General features: G+C 46.3%; 1 protein-coding gene and 1 long non-coding RNA gene across 8 annotated transcripts in view; one reads left to right on the forward strand and one right to left on the reverse strand.

Moving 5' to 3' along the window:
• The window catches only part of Rnf213 (ring finger protein 213), a 96,252-nt gene that overhangs the window by 69,418 nt on the left and 4,585 nt on the right, over nucleotides 1–22,249 (forward strand). For all 7 annotated transcript variants that reach the window (XM_029545940.1, XM_029545939.1, XM_029545943.1 and 4 more), the window contains 24 exons: nucleotides 650–862; nucleotides 1,116–1,297; nucleotides 1,900–2,020; nucleotides 3,724–3,824; nucleotides 3,934–4,116; nucleotides 5,152–5,321; nucleotides 5,417–5,516; nucleotides 6,957–7,068; nucleotides 7,831–8,041; nucleotides 8,248–8,438; nucleotides 9,224–9,346; nucleotides 10,031–10,141; nucleotides 10,671–10,913; nucleotides 11,557–11,638; nucleotides 12,273–12,307; nucleotides 13,263–13,357; nucleotides 14,743–14,902; nucleotides 15,548–15,716; nucleotides 16,683–16,774; nucleotides 17,270–17,521; nucleotides 20,034–20,166; nucleotides 20,359–20,442; nucleotides 21,201–21,381; nucleotides 21,581–21,782. In XM_029545940.1, the coding sequence (XP_029401800.1) occupies nucleotides 650–862; nucleotides 1,116–1,297; nucleotides 1,900–2,020; nucleotides 3,724–3,824; nucleotides 3,934–4,116; nucleotides 5,152–5,321; nucleotides 5,417–5,516; nucleotides 6,957–7,068; nucleotides 7,831–8,041; nucleotides 8,248–8,438; nucleotides 9,224–9,346; nucleotides 10,031–10,141; nucleotides 10,671–10,913; nucleotides 11,557–11,638; nucleotides 12,273–12,307; nucleotides 13,263–13,357; nucleotides 14,743–14,902; nucleotides 15,548–15,716; nucleotides 16,683–16,774; nucleotides 17,270–17,521; nucleotides 20,034–20,166; nucleotides 20,359–20,442; nucleotides 21,201–21,381; nucleotides 21,581–21,782 (3,546 nt within the window). The remainder of the gene's footprint in view (nucleotides 1–649; nucleotides 863–1,115; nucleotides 1,298–1,899; nucleotides 2,021–3,723; nucleotides 3,825–3,933; nucleotides 4,117–5,151; nucleotides 5,322–5,416; nucleotides 5,517–6,956; nucleotides 7,069–7,830; nucleotides 8,042–8,247; nucleotides 8,439–9,223; nucleotides 9,347–10,030; nucleotides 10,142–10,670; nucleotides 10,914–11,556; nucleotides 11,639–12,272; nucleotides 12,308–13,262; nucleotides 13,358–14,742; nucleotides 14,903–15,547; nucleotides 15,717–16,682; nucleotides 16,775–17,269; nucleotides 17,522–20,033; nucleotides 20,167–20,358; nucleotides 20,443–21,200; nucleotides 21,382–21,580; nucleotides 21,783–22,249) is intronic.
• The window catches only part of LOC115065357, a 60,526-nt gene that overhangs the window by 28,653 nt on the left and 9,624 nt on the right, over nucleotides 1–22,249 (reverse strand). Inside the window, exons 3-4 of the long non-coding RNA XR_003845140.1 lie at nucleotides 7,045–7,183; nucleotides 3,239–5,518 (exon numbers count right to left, since the gene is read on the reverse strand). This is a non-coding gene — a long non-coding RNA (uncharacterized LOC115065357). The remainder of the gene's footprint in view (nucleotides 1–3,238; nucleotides 5,519–7,044; nucleotides 7,184–22,249) is intronic.

Raw genomic sequence — 22,249 nt, forward strand, 5'->3', positions numbered from 1 at the left:
GAGTTCCAGGACAGCCAGGGCTACACAGAGAAACCCTGTCTCGAAAAGCCAAAAAAAAAAAAAAAAAAAAAAAGAGGTAGGAGTCAATGTTGTGAAGGCAGAGGCAAAGACATGTCAATCATCCGATGAAGGTCTCTCAAACAAGAGTGAACAGAGCATGTCTTCAATGCCAACGTTGTTTGAGATGGGGGCTGATACTAAGTTCCATCTCATTATTCATCACTGAAGGAAACCAGGACAGGAACTCAAGCTGTGCAGGATCCTGGAGGCAGGAGCTGATGCAGAAGCCACAGAGAGGCGCCACTTACTGTTTTGCTCTGCCTGCTTATATATAGCACTGAGGACCACCAGCCCACAGTGGGTTGGGCCCACTCCGAGCAGTCACTAATTAAGAAATATCCTACTGCTGGGTCTTGATGCAGGCATTTTCTCAAATGAAGTTCCCTCCTTTCAGATAATTCTAGTTTGTGTCAAGTTGACAACACACCAGCTTAGGGTGCCCTAAGGGGAAAGTGCCAGAAAGTTCCACCAAAAAGCAGCCAGGGGATTTTCCAATTTTCTTTTCTACACCTTTGAATATTTATGATTTTCTATAGGAAATCGTGCCTTTATCACACACAATTAGGTACTGAAATTCTTTTGTCTCCAGTTTCTGCAGATGGCCCTGTGGTCCTGCCTCCGTGAGCTCCAAGAGGCTTCAGGAACACCCGATGAAGGGCTCTCCTTGCCCTGGGTGCACCTTGCCTATCAGCACTTCAGGACCCGGCTACAGAACTTCTCCAGAATTTTGACCATCTACCCCCAGGTTCTGAGCAGTCTCAGTCAAGCAGCAGAGAAGCACAACTTGGCTGGGTGTGAAATGGTATGTGTTCCTTTGGGGAAGGCCACCTGCACCTGCCCTCAGCGAGAGCTTTAGATTCCATCCTGGGAGCAGAGGGCTTACAGAGCCATGTCCTAAATAGATTCTTTATGGGCACATCTGCAAAATGATGGAGTAGTAGTTGGACCCCAGTAGTTGAAGTAGAGCCTGGACCCCAGAACGCACTGGGACTTGGGATGCAGGGTGTCTTGGGGGAGCATCCTGCTTTGTCGCATGCCAGTTCTCCTTGTTGCAGACACTGGATGCATTTGCAGCAATGGCCTGTGCTGAAATGCTCAAGGGAGACATCCTGAAGCCAAGCCCCAAGGTTTGGTTACAGCTCGTGAAGAATCTGTCCACGCCACTGGAGCTTGTCTGTTCGGAAGGGTACTTGTGTGACAGTGGGAGCATGACCAGATCTGTCATCCAGGAGGTCAGGTGAGCAGCAGGAGCCTGTGCTCACCCCTGGAACCTGTCAAACCCTACGGCACAACTGAGGAAGGCGGCAGGCCTTTCTGGGCCAGGAGTGACATTTTCCTCATTCACCTGCTTAACAGTGGGTCCTCTCTCAAGTGCTGGGTATCTCTCTTATTCTAAAGACCCAGAAAGAAAATGGTCCTGGGAGTGGTACGAGGTAAACCTGCTGTTACAATGTAGGCAAAGTAGAAGACCCCACGGGGAAGCATGGCAAGTGGGGAAGGGGCAGGTTGTCAAGGTCAGGAGACAGTCCCCATGCTATGCTTGCAGGACCAGTATGCACTGAACTGTTGACAGGTTTTACCTGAGCCTGGTGTGTAAATGAGTGGGGAGCTTGTCTGCAGCACAGTGCTGTGTGCACAGGGAAAGTGCCCCCCAGTTGGCTTGTCTGCAGCACAGTGCTGTGTGCACAGGGAAAGCGCCCCCCAGTTGGCTTGTCTGCAGCACAGTGCTGTGTGCACATGGAAAGCGCCCTCCTATCTGTTGCCCAGCTCCTGCTCTGCTCTCCCATATCTCAGGCTCCTCTGTCAGAACTCATTGGGTAACTTCCCCTCTCTTGACAGAGCCCTGTGGAATCGCATTTTATCCATTGCCCTCTTTGTGGAACACGTTCTTCTGGGAACTGAGAGCCAGATTCCTGACCTGAGTCCGCTGGTAACCAAGTATGTCTTCTTACTAGACAAAGTAAGTACTGGATTTTGTCTCTGGGCAGTGTGGAGATCTGAAACCTACCCTGCCAGTTTCCTCTGGTTGGTGGATTACTGTTTAGGTCACTGGCAGTGATTCATGACAGACCACTGCATCCTTGATGGTGGCTATTTGACCATCTCCTCTCAGATTGCCAAGCCCGGGTTATCAGTGAGTGTTCAGTATGCAGTTAACCAGCCTGTGACTTCTTTGGGAGGAATGAAGAAATTAGCACCCTTAGCCTCTAGAGTGACCTGTAAAATGACCCAGTGGCTCAGCTCAGGGGGAGAAAATGCTATCACTATGGTCATAGCAACAGCCATGAGGAAGGGCAAAGGAAACCCCTATGCTTCTGCCCCTCCACACCTAAAGTGAGTGACCTTACAGGACACTATTCTGCAGAAAAAGCTACCATCTCTAAGCATACTGGCGGCTGCAGAAGCTACAGCCACAGCCACAGCCACTCAGCGCAACACAAGCTCCACGTCCTTTCTCCCTACACTGTCCTCATCCCTTGGGAACTTTCTATGAGGGAAGCCTGTTGGGATGGCCATTGGCATCAGAGAAATACAACTCTGGGCTCCATGCAGTTGTTAAAGTGCTGGTGGGTGCTGTTGGGGGGTTGAGAGGAAAGCCAGGTTCTGATGAACACAGTGCACTGCTTGAGCCATACAGATGCTCATTTCTCAACTCAGTAACAGAATGGGCCTTAGCAGCCTCAAACCAGCTTTTAGAAGTCAAGTATGCAGAGTTCTTGTCTCTTTGTCATCTTTCGTTGACACCTCCTACCCAGTAATCTTAGGAAGCCCTTTCCTAGTACCACAGCCCATGGGATGTTTGTCTTGTCTTCTGTCTCCTCTTTACTGGTTCCCACTACCTGGCTGGAAGTGTCAGAAGGAATCTGTGGGGAGATAAAGGGCCTCAGGTCTCATCTCCCACTAAGGTGGGAAGGAAGGCTGTGTTGTGTGTTTGCAAAAACCACCTCTCATCATTGAGTGACTCTGACCAAGGTCAACAGTCATGAGGCCCACCGCATTGTCCAATAAGCACTGTTAAAAGATTCAGAAAATAGCCAACACATACTTAAAAGTTTTTTTTCACTTAGCTTGATAACTTGAGTTTACACAAATAGAAAAAAAAAAGATACTTTAAAGTGTTTTATTTTTTCCAATTATTTTATTTTATTCCATTAATTTATTTATTCACTGCAGCTACTTAAAAGTTTGTTTTTAAAGGACATTTAAATGTAGAAAATTTCTTCTTGGTTTTTATTGTTGTTTGTCTGTTGTTCTTGTTGTTTTTGAGATAAGGTCTCACTATTTATTTAGTTCTGGCTATCCTGGAACTCACTATGTAAGTTAGGCTGTCCTGGAACTTGCTTGGGTGTCTTGCCTGCATGTATGCCTGGCATTCAGGGAGGCCAGAGTATCAGATCCCCTGGGAGCTGCCATGTGATGTGGGTAATGGGAATCAAACCAGGATCCTCTGGAGGAATAGCCAACGGTCTTAACTGCTCCGGCCCCTGACTGTATGGGAACTTCTTAAGGCAAGCATCCAAAGAGCCTTGTGCTGCTCTTTTGTGGTCGCGACTGTGTGTCGGCAGCCACTGAGGCAGTGGGTGCTGGGTCACTCCCCGACACCTGCGGACTCTGCAGCCGCGCTGTGGACCCTTAGTACTCACCACGGCCCTTCCCCCTCAGTGTCTTGAAGAGGACTCTGACCTCAAGACCCGAAGGCCATTTGTGGCTGTGATGAGCACACTCTGTGAGTGCAAGGACAAGGTCAGCAAGAATTTCTGCAGGTGAGATATGTCATTTAAGACTTTGATATTACCTGGATTTGAGGTGGAAGGAACTGCTTCTTGTAGCCAGCATTTCTCCTCTGGAATTGATCACTTTATTGGGTTCTAGGTTTGGTATTCAGCCATGTTTCATCTGCTATGGAGATGCACAGGATCCTGTCTGTCTGCCCTGTGATCATGTGTATTGTCTATGTTGCATTCAAACCTGGCTCATCCCAGGACAAATGATGTGCCCCTACTGTTTAACTGACTTGCCAGACAAGTTCTCACCAACTGTTTCCCAGGACCACAGGTAAATCATCCTTTCTCTTGAGAAAGCTTCCTTGTGTTTTTTCCAATGTTGTCTCTGGAGATGCCAACTCTTTGGTCAGCGTTCCTTGGGCATAAGGGTTGTTTCAGAGAATTTCCAGAAGCAAGGCTGCCTGGACCTCTCCCCTTTCCCAAGTAAGACAAGCACCAACATGGAGACAGCAAACTTAGGGGAGAAGCCAGAAAGTCATAAAGTCCTTGAAAGAAAACCGAACATGTAGGTGTCACTTGGCGTTTTTTAGTGGGGAGGGCTTGAGTGGTGCTGTAGATGGAACTGAGACTCAGCCTGTGCCCTGCCACTCCCCCAACCCCTGCCCATCATTGCCTTCTTTGTATGTATATGTATGTGTTCATGTGGGTGTATTCACGTGTATGTACATGTCCACAAGTCAACATCAGGTATCTTCCTTCATCACTCTACCTCATATTTTTGGACAGGGACCTCAGTAACCCTGCAGCTCAGCTCTGCCTGGCTGACCCACCAGTGAGGTCTAGAAATCTGCCTCATTGTCCCCACACACCCTCATGCTGAGATACAGGTACAAGGGCAGTACTGATAGGACCATCTCCCACATCCTCTTCTGTATGAGCACAGCCTTAGACTCTGCCTGATGATGTAGGTGGATGTGGCCCAGCCTTCAGGAGACAGAGGAACAGAGCCTCAGCAGCCCTGACTCCCATTCCAGTTTATTGCCCACGCTCTAGGTCCAGACAATGGTAGTGTCCCAGCAGCATTCCTGACATTGTTGAGGTCTGAAGACCAGTTCTGATCATTGTTAAGTTCTTCTCATTTGTTGATTCAAAATCAAAATGGAAAAACAAAACGAAAAAACACAGCCGAGTTTTAAACCTAGCAATTGGGAGGCTGATGTAGAATTGTGGAGTTCAAGGTCAAACAAACCTTGATATTTAAACCAAAATACTATCCAAATATCCCTTCCCTCTGCCTGGAAGTATTGGGCAACACACTCTACAATTCCTCTGTCATAAGTTCCCTCCTCCCTCCCTCCCTCCTAAGGAAAGCCATTGAGAAGCATGCCCAGTTCCGGCACATGTGCAACAGCTTCTTTGTGGACCTTGTCTCTACCATGTGCTTCAAGGATAACACTCCCCCTGAGAAGAGTGTGATTGACACACTGCTGTCCTTGCTCTTCGTACAAAAGGAATTGCTGAGAGATGCTTCCCAAAGTGAGTTCCCTTCCTCCCATAAAGGTCAAAACCAAAATTTGGGCTCAGCTTTGTACCATGATACGAAACTATAGTCCCCTTCTCTCTGGCTGCAGAACATTGCGAACACACAAAGTCTCTGTCTCCATTTGATGATGTTGTCGACAAGACTCCTGTCATCCGCTCTGTGCTGTTAAAACTGCTTCTCAAGTACAGGTCTGTAGTGAGAATTTTGGTTTCTTGAAAAATACAGAAATAGTATTGAACTATGTTTTCATTTTAATCCCAGGTGTGGGATGTGAGGTTGCTTCCGACTAGCAGCAGCTGACCATGATGTGCCTCATGCTCTGGCAGGGGTGTGATTTTTGCCAGCTGCAAATAGTTTCTGCAGTTGTCTGACGTGGAATTCTGGGGGCTTTTCAGGGGTATTTAAATGCCCGGCCGTGAACGGTGGGCTGTGGGTCATTGGTTTGTTATATAGTCTTGCTCAAAGAAACAACAAGAAGAAATTAGATATCCTGACAGCAAAGATCAAATTTGTCCCAAGAAACTCAATGCTCCTAATCACCACTTAATGAAAATGCCCCCTCCCCCTCTGAGCTGGGAGCTCATCTGTGGAGAAGCTTTCTATGGAAGCAAACCCAGTTTACGTGAGGCTTGTGTGCTTATAGTTTCCCCCATGGGCCCATGAGTGTGGCCCAGTAGCAACTGATAGCAAGAAACCAGGGTGTGATTCTGGCCCCAGCCCCTGGCACCCAGTCTTATGACACATCGGGAAGTGACTTACAGTCTAGCATTTGCAGTCTACCACCTTCGGAGCTCTGGTGGCCTGTGTTTTTTGAATGTGGGCAGCGTCTGTCAGGTCAGAGGAGTAGAATGCACCCTGTCCTCTGGGGCAGATGTGTTGAACCAGACCTGCAGCTCTCCAAGTGTCCATGTGGTTCTGAGCCCCAAACACTCCCTAGAATTCTATCAAGGCGCCCTCAGCCTTTTGGGTATCTGCAGTGGCATTCCTTCTGGTGCTGGGGACACTCACAGTCCTGGTTTCCTTCCCCTCTATGTACACAATGCAAATTTCACTCATTTGCCTCCCTAAGCCACGCCCCTTAATGGTGTGACCTGCCAGCTCTCATAAGCTACACTCCTTAAGGGGGTGAATTGCCTCTATTCTGTGGGGACCCAACAGCTGCATAGCAGAACCTAGTGGTTATCTCACAGTCACATGGAGTTGTCCTGAATTAGGTCAACTCAGCTGCAGGAACACAGAACTGGGCCAGCTGGCACTTTCCTAAAGACAGAGTGATCCCGTCACAGCTAAATACTATGGTAGTTGCTACCAATGATACAGTTTAAATATTTAAGTGAGAATCTGAATTTTAGATCACAAAATAATCCCACTTTGTAAGACTTAAAATTCTTTTTGAGGAGATCCATGGTGATAGTAATGACTCTATATGGGGTATTTTTTCCCCAGTACATTCTATAATAAAAATGTATCAATAGTGCTAAGATTTTCCAAATGACCAATCATGTGTGTCAAACATTCAGGTGCTGGGGATGCAGTCTGGTAGAGTACTTGCCTGATACATACAAGGCCCTGGCTTAGACCTAGCACTGGGGGAGACATAGCCAGGAGCACTGTGTCTCTTTCCACAGCTTCCATGAAGTAAAGGATTACATCCAGAACTACCTGACCCAGTTGGAGAAGAAAGCATTTCTAACAGAAGACAAAACAGAACTGTACCTGCTCTTTATCAACTGCCTGGAGGTATGATGGTTGTTCTGTCTTTCTTTTGGGAACTGAACCATGTAGTTCATACAGTGAAATCATTTCTGAAAACTATAGAATGCCACTGTAATACAAAAAAGGGACACTCTGTTCTCTGTGCATTGAAAACAAAATAAAACAAAGTTTCAGAGCTGTTTGGCCACCCTCTGCAATTGGTATATAGTCATTCATGAGCTGCCTGGTAGTGTTTCAATACTACCTGTCCTTCAGGGGCCACTGTGAAATGACAGCACTTAGTGATGTCCAGGCTATCATTGCTCTGTAAGTGACTGATGTCTGCACAGCAGAGTTCCCCAGTGATGCATTTCTTAGGCTGTGGTGCATGCTTATAATGCCACTTACTGCAAAAAAACAAAATTTCCCAGTGTATGGCACAGAATTGGCAATGGTTATCCTCACCTCATCACTATGGACACTTTCTATCACCCTTACATTAATTACACATTTTCCCTTGTAAGTTTGTTTGTAAAAATCTTCTTGCTCTTGAATAAAAAGGGATGCTAAAATTTAAATGAAGAAAATATCTAATAAAAAAAAAAAAGAATTCTTAAAAAAAAAGGGGGGGGAATGCTAGTTTTCTATGATTCAAAAAAAAAAAAAAAAAAAAAAACACACACACACTGCAGCTTTTAGTTCTCTTGCCTTTCCCATGACTCTGCACAGGCATTCTGTGGCAATTTTCAAAGGCAGGGGCTTGCTGGTGTGAACTAATGCCTTAGTATCTATGCCCTCATTCCTCAGGACTCAGTACACCAGAAGACAAGTGCTGGCTGCAGAAATCTCAAGCAGGTTCTCAGAGAGGAAGGGTATTTCCTTAGGACATATTCCCCAGGACCTCAAGGCCAGGAGCCTGCCCACACTGCTTCAGTGGAGTACCTGCAGGAGGTGGCCAGAGTCCGCCTATGCCTTGACTTGGCTGCTGACTTCCTCTCAGAGCTCCAGGAAGGCTCAGGCAAGTCTCCTCTGTGGAGATCTTCTAATTCAGAAGTCTGGGAATTAGAGGAAACCTGATCTTAGGATAAGTCTGTCCTCATCCACGTACCCTTTCCTCTGTATTCTTCCACGATGGGATTACAGAGAACAGGCTTAAGGCCTCTAGCTGGTTCTTCACAGCAGGCGTCTGTCTCTGTCCCTCACCTGCTTTCTCCAAACTCACAGAACTGGCTGAAGATAAGCGGTGCTTCCTGAAGCATGTTGAGCAGTTCTGCACACGCATCAACAATGATTGGCACAGAGTGTACCTGGTGAGGAAACTCTCAAGCCAGCGTGGGATGGAATTCGTGCAGAGCTTCTCCAGGCAGGGCCATCCATGCCAATGGGTGTTTCCCAGGAAAATCATTGCACAGCAGGTAAGGAACAGGGTCTTGGGCACGAAGGGTATTCTTCTTACAGTCCTGCTTGCAGCATCCTGTAGCTAGACTTAGGGCTGAGCCTCAGTTTGCTGCCCCAATGCATATGGGAAATGGGCCTTTGCATCTGCTTCAGCATGACTTTAACCATCACACATATAACACCCATGGATATCAGTTTGTGTGTGTGTGCGTGCACATGTGTGTGTGTTGTAAGGTTATGGAATATTCATTTGCAGTTATGTAGGCTTAATTTCTTACTGAGCAGGATACAGGCAAGGTAAATGAATGTTTCTGCCCTACCAGCAATTGTGTCCTTTCTACCCCTGCTAGGTAGAAGAGAACAGGAATTTAGAAATCAGAGCAGTGATTGGGAGAAGTGTGGCTTTTAAGGCCTCAGTAAATAGCACCTTTCCTGGTCCTCAGAACTCACTTCTTCCTGTCCTAGGATTATCAAATGGAACTAAAACGCCTTATTTTCTTCCTTCATTATTATCATAATCATCACCACTGGGATTTGGAGGTGACAAATTTTATATCTCCTGGCCTCAATCGAGTGCTGTGAGTGGAGAAAGCAAGTAGCTATAAAATCCGTACAGGCCCTTTCTAGACTTCCCGTCCTCAGAAAAGATAAATAACTCCCAAAGATGGCCAACCTCGGGCTCTGTCTCAGAAGTCCTTCCAAGTCTCTGAGGACAATCTGGTACTTTCTCTGTCTAGAGTTCTTTGCAAAGTGTCTCTCATTATTCCCACTGTGATTAACCCCTATACTGCTCCAATTGCAGAAGGACCACGTAAGTCTGATGGACCGATACCTTGTCCACGGTGATGAATACAAGGCTGTCCGTGATGCAGTGGCCAAAGCTGTGCTCGAGTGCAACACCCTAGACATTGGGAAAGCTCTGAAGGTAAGATGAGTCTGGGCTTCTCTCTGATACCAGGAGGCACTACCTGGAGCCTTGCATCTTATCTTCCCTTACATACAGCAAATGATGGAGTGAGCAACTGAGTAGCCCCCTAAAGTGACACTGTACTAGAAATCAGACTTTCATGGCCTCCTGCCTTCACAGGAAACTGGTGGCTGGAATGGGTGCAATGACACTTGAGTTAGGCAGTGTCTGTAACGGAGCCCCTGATGAGAAGTGGCTCCAAACTCACTCAGACCTGAAGAGGGCTAGCAAGACCAACACACAAATTCCTTTGCGTCTCTGGCTTTGTGTATCTATGGCTTTGTATATCTATGGCTCTATATATCTATGGCTTTGTGTATCTATGGCTTGCTCCTGACTGATACTGATGTCGAGGTTTTTAGACGTCTGACCTTGAAACTGCTTTGGTTCTCTTCCCATTTGAACCCCCACCATTGTTCTGGCAAGAAGGAAATAGGAACTTTGTCTCTGCTTAGGAAATAATTCTCACAGTAGAGAAGTAGTCATCGAGAGGACAACTGCTGGCTGTCTTAACAGTGAACCACAGATTCCCAGAGTGTGGCCAGAAGATGCCTCCCCCTTCCTCGGAAATGTAGTTCAGTGCAAGGGCCTGATAAGGACCGCATATCCTCTCAGTCTTCCTTGATGTCTTTGCCTCTGCAGGCCTGCAGAGGCTCCGAAGCCCAGCAGACAGCCTACTTACTGTTGGCCTTGTACACAGAGGTGGCCGCTTTGTACCGTTCCTGCAGTGGCAGCCTCCATCCAGAACCAAAGGTGAGCAGCCCTCTAGAGCAGGGTGTGTCTCTGCCCATCCATGTCACAAACATCAACTATGCTGGTCATCTTATTTTCTACCTATGATAGAGGTAGAAACCTTACTAGAGGGAAGGTCTGTCTGAACTACTAAAGCATCAACCATGAGATTCTACTGCGCTTTGTTTTTCGTCAGTGCTCGGGATACTGGTGTGCATGCTGGGTAGTGCCTACCACAGAGCATCCTTAGAGCATGACTCTTCTTCTGGTTTTGTTTGGGACAAGGTCTTCCTGTGCATGTGTAGCCTCCACTGTCTTCAAACTCGCGATCCTCTTCTCTCTGCCTTGAGTCCTGGGATTACAGGTGTGCATTACCACACCATGTCGGAGTTCAGGGAGTGGTGTCTCTTTGGTTTTTTTCAGGGTATCATGTAGTCTGGGCTAGTCTTTAACTTGAACTCCTGAGTCTTCTATCTCTACCTCTCAAGTGCTCAGTCCAGCCCTACAATGTTGTTTTGAAACATGTTTTTAAAAACATTTTTCTCATCAGAAATTGGAGGCAGTGAACAAATTCATTAAGGAAAGCAAGATCCTCTCTGATCCTCACATCAGATACTTTGCAAAATCACTAGTGGGTAATACTCTGCCCCTGCTGAAGACTGGGTCTGCTAACAGCAGCCTGAAGGGAACAGTGACTGAAATGTCCATCCATGTGGCAATCCTCCTCCTCTGTGGACACAACAAAATTTTGAAGCCCCTGAGGAACTTGGCCTTCTATCCCAACAACATGGTGGTAAGATCACTTCTTCAGGGCTTTGTCCCCATGGAAAACAAACCTGGTTACTTGGGAACTGTTAAAACCATCTGTCTTACTGGTTTTAACCTGTCTGCCCACAGTGGTAAGCACTGTGTTAGTCGGGCTCCTTTAGAGGAACAGACCCAATGGCATGAATACAATTGACAGGGGATTTGTATTTGTCAGATAGCTGTGTGTGATACAGTCTGGGTGGCCCTATGATGGAGAGGCTGAGAACCCCATAGCTGCTCAGTCCCCTAGAGGGTTCCTGGAGACCCTCTGTCAGGGATGGATAGCAGCAGGAGCAACAGGAAGATGAACTCAATAGTAATGTACAAACAACAGATGAACTTGCCAGCAGGATGGGAAGGCAAAGGAGCACAAGGAGCCTCTCCTTGGACCATCGTAATATAGAAAATGGGGTGGGTATTCTCATTTCAGATGACCTGAGTAAGGGAATCCTTCATAGGTCTGCCCAGCAGTCTATTTCTTAGTTGATTCCAGATCCAACCAGATTCACAGCCAGGACTAGCCAGCATAGGCATCCCTGGGGCTGCAAAGTCAATGCCCTCCTTGCTTTGTTCTGACTGTATGGATGTGCGTTCACTTGTCATGACCTGTCCTGCTTCTGGGATTTCAGAATGCTTTTCTTCCAACAATGCCTGAAGACCTGCTAGTTCAGGCCAGGACATGGAAGGGCCTGGAAAATGTCTTCTGGTACAGTAAGTGCTGGCACTGTGCTCTTCTGATAGAAGAACACAGACCTTGGGTTGTGCTTGGGGGTCACAGTTGTCTTTGGTGGCTTATAGGACCCATGCTATGCTCCTATGTCTGAGTCCAGAGGAAGCCCTTTGCAATGCACTTGTGCACTCTAGAACATGCATCTGAGAAAAGAGGGGACTCTGAACTACACTGAAGTTCAAATAAAGACAAGGCTGAAATACAGAACTGGAAGGCAAAATCATGTAGCTCAACGCTGTGTGTGAATTTTTCTGTTGCTTTGAGTAAATAATCTTTTAAAAATAATTTTAAATTTTGTCAGACAGCAATAATAAATCCAAAGAAAGGTAGAAAATACTATCTACCATGCTGCTGACTCCACTGTTTGTGAACTGGTGATCTAACTCATCTAATTTATCTTTGCTTTCTGAAACAAAGTTCAGACATTTTCACCGAGCACATCCGCCTTCCACACTACGAATACATCACGTACTCCCTCACAATTTACCTGACAGCTCCAACTTCTCGGGCGGTGCGGGGGCTGTCAGACTTGGTCAGTAGCAGAGAGGGCATAGAGTGGCCCCAGTGGGTCATCTGTTCCCTCACTAGCCCATGTGTGTCTTGTTCTTTTAACAGCTTGTCCCAGAGGCCATCCATGCTCTGTAGGAGAGGTGAGTTTTGGTGTTTGGGATAGAGTTTGGTGAGGTGGAGGCTGCCCTGGTGCAGAGGAGAGGTGGGCAGGAAGACGAAACCTTGACCTTCTGGTAAAACACAGACTTGCTCTGAGGACCATTCAGGGCATCCAAGCAAGTGCCTAGCTGCCCCAAAGGTTCCAGCCTAGGGTTCCTCCATGCAGCACTGCAGGTGGACGAGCTAGAATGCCTCCAGACATTGTCACAGGGTCAAGAACCCCAGATGGCTGCTAGTTGGGATAACAGCATTTCCAGACCACACAGCAGGGGTTAGCGGCACTACTGAATGGGAAAGACATCCCATTGTTGGCCCATGGAAAAGATGGAAGGGAATCACCATCCTGGACTACCCAGGTTTTTGCCACCCCAGGCACTGTGCCTGCTAAGTAGCAGGCTACCAGGCTGTGCCATGGAACGAGGCAAAAAAATGGTTTCTTTCCCAGGCTGACCCAGGCTCTGGGGGTCTATGACTGCTTTGGTATGCTGTGGATTATGTGTCACACAGTTCAGAGCTATACCATCTAACTTTTTAAAGAGGCCCTTGCAAATAAGAAATGTTATTGTTGGATTGTTTTTAAATCGCCATCATATATTTAAAATAAGAATCAGGCTGAAAGTGAGTAAGGCTGCTTTTTATGGTGTTAGATATTACAGCCCTAAGACGAGTGAGTGCACAAGTACAAGAAAGGAGTGAAGAGTTGTGCGCTTCAACCTTTCCTATACTGTGTCAATCAATTTGGGATTCAAACTCAGCTTTATGTCTACTTTTCATAAAAGTTTGCATTTCTGTTACCATACTTATAGTGTCCACCCTGTCCCCATATCTATCACTCCTCAGAATGATATGCACTCATAGGAACCGTCCCTTTCTATGGCAGAACGGGGTTGTTCCACAGCAGCTCTTGTGCATAAAACACCACTGTGTTCACTCTAGTGTGGCAGGCCAATGGAAAAGAGCATCTGTCTGGACTGTCATCTTCCAGTTGGAGGCCTTAATCACAGGCCGCAGGAGGGCTTCAATGCTATCAGGTACATAAGCTGCTGCTTCTTCCTTGCTAGCAATCAGCCCTGGACTTTACGACTGCTTCTACTCTTTTTTTCCAAACTGTCACTAACTTGTGCCTTAGACACTATTGTCCTTCTGGACCTATGTCATGCGTGGCATCAGTGCCAAAGTCCCTGTCTTTAGGAATTGTCAGGTGCTATCACTGGTCCTAAATGCAACATGGCTGGCATATTAGCACTCACCAGTGCTGACATGTTCTGGGGTCCTGGCTTACTCCTTGTACAGATATGTTTCTATAAGCAGATGCCCTGACTTGGGAGGACAGTCAGGTCCAACACGCTGAGCCAGCACTTGCCAATCTCCACACGTGCCACCTAACTCAAATTTGTAACCCATCGACCTTAGTTCTCTCTCATCTTCCAAGCTACGGCAGTCTGGGAGTTTTGTTTGTTTTGTTTTGTTTTGTGGGTTTTTCGAGACCAGGTTTCTCTGTGTAGCCCTCGCTGTCCTGGAACTCACTCTGTAGACCAGACTGGTCTTGAACTCAGAAATCTGCCTGCCTCTGCCTCTCAAGTGCTGATATTAAAGGCGTGTGCCAGGACCGCCCAGTGTTTATTTTGTTTTTATACATAGGATCTCACACTATATCCGTGGCTGTCCTGGTACCTGAGTGTAAAATCCTTAGTAAAAGCTGCCTGATATGTAAAATGGCACAGGAGTTAGACAGGATGCCACTCCTGTCCCTATGTGCTCACAGTCGTCTAGACTGCCCACAAGGCCTGTCACAGATGAGTGCTAGAAGAACACCCAGACAGATAAGTCTGACCCCACACTTCTGACACAATTGATTGGTGGGGCCTGTCTATAGCACAATATGTTCTGGTGTAGTCAGAGCTGCTTATGTCCAAGCTGAAGGTCCTTGACATGCAGTATTTTTGCAACTGAATGTACACACTGTATCTCCCACCTACTACACATGATGCAAAATGTTCTACCAGACCTCGGATCCCAATTATTGGGAAAATGAGAAGAACGTGAAAAATACAGCCTGGGTGCAAAGTATTCCAAACTCTAGCTGCCCAGGACGGTTGCAAGCCTCTTCTCTGATGCCTTCTTGGGGGTCAGCAGCAGTCATTTTATGCAGCCACTTTAAGCTGAGTCTTGGGTTGTTGGCTAGCCAGAAAGGAGGTCTGTAACGATATATAGGCAGGCATCCCAGGCCAAGAAGGAGGAGTAGGAGGAAGGAGGAGGAGGAGGGGGGGGATGATGACAACGACAACAATGACTTTTAATGTTTCCTCGGGGCATAGAACCCTACCTCCAAGTCCTGAGTATCTGAGACATCACCCTAAAGCTTGGAAGATTAGCTTCTTTTCATCTTCACCTTGTCTCTTCTCTTCCTTTCCAGAAACAATGAGGATAGAACGCAGACTGGCCATGTGTTGGGGAACCCACAGTCCAGTGGTGTGGCAGAAGCATCTGACCGAGGGCAATCCCCAGTGGTCTTTACTCTCACCCGGCTACTCACTCATTTGGCTATGCTTGTGGGAGCCGCCCAGGACCCCCAGGTATTTGTAATTAGCTGCTGCTCAGAGATCTCTTGAGCTGCCAGAGAAGACCCCGCTATTGTTTCCTGTCAGCCCCGAGCCTGCTCTCCAGTGCCTGTGGGTTAGAAGTATGCTGCTCCTGCTTAGTGCGCCAGGTCATAGAAGCCTCACCTTTTCCAGTGTGGCATGGAATGGGATAAGAAGTACTTTTCAGATTATGTAAAATCCATTTCTTTTTTTCATTATTAATATTTTTCATAGTGCTCTAGAGATACATGTTCTACCATGGAAAATTACAGAGTCTGGTTTTCTTTTTAATGGATACCAACTAGTTTTTTGCATTATGAGACTCAATGTCACCTGTACACAAGGTGTAAGGATGTGATGATGACGTTATTTTCAGAGAGCAGCATGGAGAAGCTAAGGCCATCTGTGCTGCATCCCTACCAATGAATACTAGCTAAAAGGACAAAAAGTTCAAGGCTGATGTTTTAGATAATCCCACAGCCAGCTTCTGCCTGTTCCTTTTACCATCTCTGTTGCTACATCATGCTTAGAAGTCATCCTCTGACTTGATGCTGGTGTCTTGCTCTTCCTGGCCTCTCCTGGGCTCACCATTTCTACTATATATGAGATATTCTGAATGTTTTGTTTCATTACTCCCAGGCCCTGGCGGTTATCATTAAGCCTCTGGTTCCAGACCCACAAGACTTCCTACAGCAGCACATCCAGAGAGACCTGGAACAGCTAACCAAAATGCTGGGCAGGAGTGCAGATGAGACCATCCATGTGGTCCACCTCATCCTGAGCAGCTTGTTCAGGAAGCAGAAGCAGAGTAAGCAAAGGGGGAAAGCGCTAAGCTAGGCTAAGGAATCATAGCCCATGACTCCTGAAGGGGTGAGAACCACAAACTTGATGATAGCCTGTAATCTAGTACTTTGGAAGATGAGGCATGAGTAATATGAGTTCTTGGATCACCTGGGCTTCACAGGAAAAATCCTTTTTTTAAATAAAAAGAGAGGGGATGGGAGAAACAGAAGCCCGAACTCCTTCTAGTAGGCTGAAGAAATTGCTCTGTTCTCTAATCACCATGCACAAGGACCTGTGACCTTTGGTACTTGGGAGTATTTACACACAAGTGCAAACCTACTGTGTTGTAGACACATGCTAAGCAAGAATCACACCCAAGAATCAGCCATTAGCCTTGCTTTGATTTTTACGAAAAAGTCCATGGTTGTAAAAACAGTCTCGTAGTTGATCATGCATGGACCGTGTCCATGCACACAGGTTGAAAGGGGCTGCCTGCAAACTGAACTCGATGTTCTAAGGCCTTCCTCCCATCTGCATTCATTACAGGAATTTACTATTTAGTAAAACCTCACTTCATTAAAAACCTGTTTTGTTGTGATTTCACACAAATGAGGCATTCTAGAAGGCTCCACTGTCTTAGCATCTACACCACTTCATAGGTGTTGGTCTGTGGGTAGCAGCTGGAGTGGCTGCTGGTAGCACTGGGCACCTCTCTTTCTGCTTGGGCTTGTGATTTTAAGTTCTGTTCTCAGTAGTTTTGTTCTGAATGGCTTCGTAATGACAGCAATGGAATCAGAGGAATTGTCTGAATTTAAGGAATCACAAAGGCAACAGCAGCAGATGATTGCGTCGGGGCTGTTAGCATCCTTGGGTACTTAGGAAGGTACTTCCTCCATACTGAACACTCTTGGCACTTACCTGGTACTTACTGTATGCAGGATGCTATGGCTCTTATTCTAGGGCAACCCACATATTCTTGTTTCATTTGTAGGTACATTAAATTTTAATGCAGAATTGTCAACCAAAGCATGCAGAAACAACTGGGAGAAGCATTTTGAAACTCTTCTTCTATGTGAACTGAAGGTAAGCTGCCACAGTTGCTTAGCAATTCTGTCTAGGATAGGAGTAGGGGTCTCCCATTCATCTGCTGAGTAATCTTTACCCATCATCCCTGGGGAGGGACTCCCCTGAGCCTCAGGCTTCACTGCCCTCAACCTACAGCTTGCTTGTCATCACTCTAGAGAGCTGCATGTGAGTATGAAGCAGAACTACTACCCTACAGAGAGACCCACTAGGATGCTCAGTGGTCTCAGATGAAATACTCTTCTGTCAGAGAAGGAAGAGCACTGAGGAGAGGAACAAAGCATGCCAGAGATAAAGTGGGGAGGTGGAAGGAAAGCAGTGAGTGTGGCATCTTAGTCCTGAATCCCCTGTATTCGGGGGGGCAAACCCTACAAGGAACTGTTAAGTTATAACAGAAAGCAGCAGTGGGACAGGCAAGGTAGGAGGGTAGCCACAGCCTGTGTGCAACAATGTCTGAATTCTAGAATTCTGTTTCATTCTCTTCTCTTCATCCAGCATCTTGACAAAAACTTGCCAGCTATAAATGCTCTTATCAACCAAGATGAGCGCATCTGCTCCAACCCTGTGACCAAAATCATATATGGGGACCCAGCAACCTTCCTGCCCCACTTGCCCCAAAAAAGTATAATTCATTGCTCAAAGATTTGGAGCTGCAGGAAGAAAATCACAGTGGAGTACCTTCAGCACATCGTGGAACAGAAAAATGGCAAAGAAACTGTGCCTGTCCTCTGGCACTTTCTCCAGAAGGTACAAATGACTCCTGGTTGACCTCATTAAAAAAAAAAAAAAAAAACAAAAAACAAAAACAAAACAAAAAAACAAAAAACAGGAAGCCCTGAACCTGTGCTCAGAACACTGACTCCAAGGGCCAAAGTTCTGAGTAGCTACCAGTGCTGTGGCTCTAAGAGAATATTAGTAGCAGGAAACTCAAGGAGGCCTTTGCTGTCTCAGGCCCTCTGAAGTGTAGTAACAGGTAAAATAACACATAGGTTGGTCAGTAGTCATTTGAAGAGAATTGAGGGCCAGGAGGCCATCTAGCCACTCAACAACAAAAAGCTTACAGGTCATCTGTAGTGTCTGCAGTGACAGCAAACATCATTTAAAATGTGAAAATTTGTAACTGTTAGATCATCTAGGCACAGACTGAAGCTGTGAATGTGGGCTGGAGTAGGGTGGGAAGTTCTGAGGTGCAGCAATCTGTTGGACCCAGGAACTCAGTTTCTGTTATCCTCTGGAGCGCTGGTCATGGTGATCTTTGAGGTTACCCTGAGCACCAGTGTTAGGTATTCACAAAAGTAACTGCCTGGTGTCAGTGCTGTGACTTCTCTCAGGGTGGTTTTGGCTGAGGAAGCTTTGGAACAATGACTACTGATGTCTGTTTGCTTCCAATAGCTTCTCACATATTCAGTCAGTCACACAGCACGAGAGACCACTTCTTTATTTTTTTAATTTTAAGAATTATACACATTGGGGCTGGTGAGATGGCTCAGTGGGTAAGAGCACCCGACTGCTCTTCCAAAGGTCCAGAGTTCAAATCCCAGCAACCACATGGTGGCTCATAACCATCCGTAACAAAATCTGACGCCCTCTTCTGGAGTGTCTGAAGATGGCTACAGTGTACTTACATATAATAAATTAAAAAACAAAAAACAAAAAACAAAGAATTATACACATTAATGGAGTTCATTGTGACTTTCTACACATGCCCACAAAATGCACTGATGAAGCTCAACCTTACTTTCTACCTCTTCCCTCCATCTGTCGCTCAACAGATGGGCTGAGAAACTGTTACAATCACCGTCTTTCTGTCCACGTGGAACACACTGAGGCAGTCACTGGAGAACAATGGAGAAGAACAGTGGTTACTATCCCACCTCTCAGTCAACTTCTTTAAGCTCATACATATGATTGTGCTGTACTTATCTTCCTGTACGTGACTTATTTCACTTATTAAAGTAACCTACTGGAGCTGGAGAAATGACTCAGTGGTTAAGAGCACTAGCTACTCTTCCAGAGGTCCTGAGCTCAATTCCCAGCACCTACATGGTGGCTCACAACTACCTATGATGTGGCCTGATGTCCTCTGGTGGAATGCAGACAAGTATGCACAGAGTACTTCTATATATAAGATAAATCTTTCAAATAGTTGGCCTCTAAGCCAACTATAGCCATTTCCTTTGGACTGCAGGGGTTTACTCATCTTATGCTCAGTGGTTGAGTGTCTTCCTTTGTGATATACACCTCACACACACTCTGCCTATTCATCTGCTGATGGGCATCTAGGCTGAAACTCATAACTGTTGTCACTGAAGTCACAGAAATCATGGGGGGTGCACATGCGTCTTTGGTCTACTGAGTGTATAACCAGAAGAAAGGCTAGACTGTTTGGTAATTAACACTTGATTTTTTTGAGGACCTTCTCTACTTTGCCATAATAGCTGTTCTAATTTATGCTCAACTAGCAATGCTATTCCTCTTTCTCCACATCCTGGCCAGCATTTGACACTGGCTATTTTTTTTACTGGCCTTCTGCCTGGGGGTGAGATAGTATTTCGGTATATTACTGATTGGTCTTTCCCCAATAACTAATGATACTGGACATTTCTTCATGTACTTGTTGGTCATCTGTATTTCTTGAGAAGTATCTATTCAGTTCATTTACCCATTCTTATTGGGATTGTTGGGCTATTATTAAGTTTTTGAATGTTTTACATACTCTGGACAGAAGTCTTTTTTGGGCTAATGGCAAGTCTTTACTTCTATTCTGTCATTCTCCTCTGCCCTGCTGACTGTTTCCTTTGTTGAACAGAAGGTTTTCAGTCACTTGTCAATCAGTGCTTTTGCATTCCTGTCCAGATAGGACTCTTCACTCCAGCATATTTCCTGCTTTCTTCTGGCAGTTTTGGGTCTTATATTTAGGTATTTGATCTATCCAGGGTCAATTTTCGTATTGGATGAGATAGGATTTAATCCTCAAGGCAGTTCTTCCCATTGGATTTTGGCACAGGGGTTTGGGTCTGTGTTCCAGGGCAGAGTGTAGAAGAGTGTAACCCTGCAAGCCATTTGTGGGTGCTTAGGGAAAGAATGAGGTGGCCCTTTACCTCTTTCTAAAGTCTATGGTATGTCACCATAGAAAATGGAACACTGAGCAGATTCAATCAGCAGTATCAATCCCCCAAACACCTACAAAATGTACATGTTAGCTAGCATTTCTTAGGTAAATAGAGGCATGATTACTAAACCATCTTCCTTTCTGCAGGAAGCAGAACTAAGGTTGGTGAAATTCTTGCCTGAGATATTGGATCTGCAAAGGGATCTAGTCAAACAGTTCCAGAATGTCTCGAAAGTTGAATACAGTTCCATCAGAGGATTTATTCACAGCCACAACTCAGGTATGACTCCACTCAAGCTCTAAAAAATAAGTGTTTAACAGATAAAGGGATGAGAGCTCAATAGCAGGTCACTGGGCATGAGATAAAGAGACCCTAATTTCATCTAGCTAAGCTGCAACAGGAAGACAGAGTTGCTATGGGTCAGAATGTGGCTGTATTGTCACAGTTCTTCTGAACTGCTTTGCTCAACAGATGGGCTGAGAAAGCTGTTACATGACCGAATCACCATCTTTCTGTCCACATGGAATGCACTGAGGCGGTCACTGGAGACCAATGGTAAGTGTCCTCCTCCCTCTAGCAGAGTGTCACAAGAGGATGTGCTGTGCACATACTGCTCCGAAGCTCTGTTGCCTGTCACACCCAGCACCATGCAAGCTCTCTAGGTGTCTTCAGATGGAAGCTGTCTTATTTAGGGTTATTTATATGTGGCTTATTTCTTCCTCAGCATGGTATCATCAAAGGAGGTCAGGACAGGAACTCAAACAAAGTAGGAACCTGGAGGCAGGAGCTGATGCAGAGACCATGAGGATGAGTGCTGGGGAGAAAGTTGATGCTTCCTAGCTTGTTCCCCATGGCCTGCTCTTATAGAGCCAGGACCACCAACACAGGGAATTCCCCACCCACAATGGCTTGTCTCTCCCCTGTAAGTCACTAATTCAGAAAACACCCCACAGACTTGCCAGCTTTTTCAAAGGTATTTTCTTACTTGAGGCTGGCTGCCTCTTATCTGATGACTGTAGTTTGTGTCAAGTTGACATAAGACCAGCCAGCTCAGAGGGTCTGGGAGAAGTACAGTGGCCTGAGAGTCTTCTTAAATCCAAAAACTGCGTTTCAAGAAAGAGCTGGGATCATTGAACACTTGTCAGCATTGAACACTTGTCTGGTTAAAGCCAAGACCTTAAATAGGCTCCCTGCTCTGTATTAGATGGGATGACCATGTCTGTGTGCCTCTTCTTCCCCTCACCTTGATGCTATGGCTAAGATTGCATGGTGCAGCGTACCTGTTTGCTAAGGAATGATCTTGTCATTTCTAGGTGAGATCAAGCTACCAAAAGATTACTGCTGTTCTGACTTGGATCTGGATGCTGAATTTGAGGTCATCCTTCCACGGCGACAGGGCCTAGGCCTCTGTGGAACTGCTTTAGTCAGCTACTTGATTAGCCTACACAATAAAATGGTCTACACAGTGCAAAGGTTTTCCAATGAAGACAACAGGTGGGTGTCCAAGCCACGAGAGCATGGTGTTTGCCCACCCCTAGGCTCCCGAGCCTCTGCACCTTCTGCTGTTTCCATGGCAGAGCCTCCCTTGGTCCACAGACATGCAGCCAGCACCTATTCAGACCAGAAAGGCTGGAACAGGAGTGTCCCTATGTGTCTGTTCTCTACTTCCAGCATGTGTCTTGTCGTCCCTCAGCTATTCTGTAGATATCTCCGAGGTTGCTGACCTGCATGTCATCAGTTATGATGTGGAACGGGATCTAAATCCACTGATCCTCTCCAACTGCCAGTACCAAGTGCAGCAAGGTGGGGAAACCTCCCAAGAGTTTGATCTAGAGAAGATCCAACGGCAGATTAGCAGCCGGTTCCTACAGGGCAAGCCCAAGCTGACCCTCAAGGTAAGCGGAGTCTGCAACTAGCTAATGTGCTTAGTTATGTCAAAATCAAGATACCATTGGGGTGTTTGGGGGGACACCAGCTACACTGCACCACCAACAGTCTCATCTGTGTCATCTACTTCATTCTCAAAGCATGCAAGGCCACAGTTGAATGAGCCTCCTGGCTGTGGTTATCTCAAGACTTTTGGACCTTCTGCACCTCAGTCCCCTGGAGACATTCTCCAGTCTCTAGGGAACTTAGCATTTGGTTTTTCTGCCATTGTTAATAGCACCACCAAGAAACTCTGCCATTGTTGCCTTGTTCCTCAGCACTCTATGCCTGAGGGATTCCAGTGTGTCCTCTGTGTCCTCACCTTTAACAGCCATGACATACCTGTCATTTTAGCCATCTGACACAGTGTTCCCTGGGTTCTCTATGTTAGACGCCCTGCATAGCATCTCACTGCCTCGCTTCACTTGGCACAGAG

Source organism: Mus pahari, chromosome 14 (genome assembly GCF_900095145.1).
Source record: "Mus pahari chromosome 14, PAHARI_EIJ_v1.1, whole genome shotgun sequence".
In the NCBI taxonomy this organism is placed as follows: domain Eukaryota; kingdom Metazoa; phylum Chordata; class Mammalia; order Rodentia; family Muridae; genus Mus; species Mus pahari.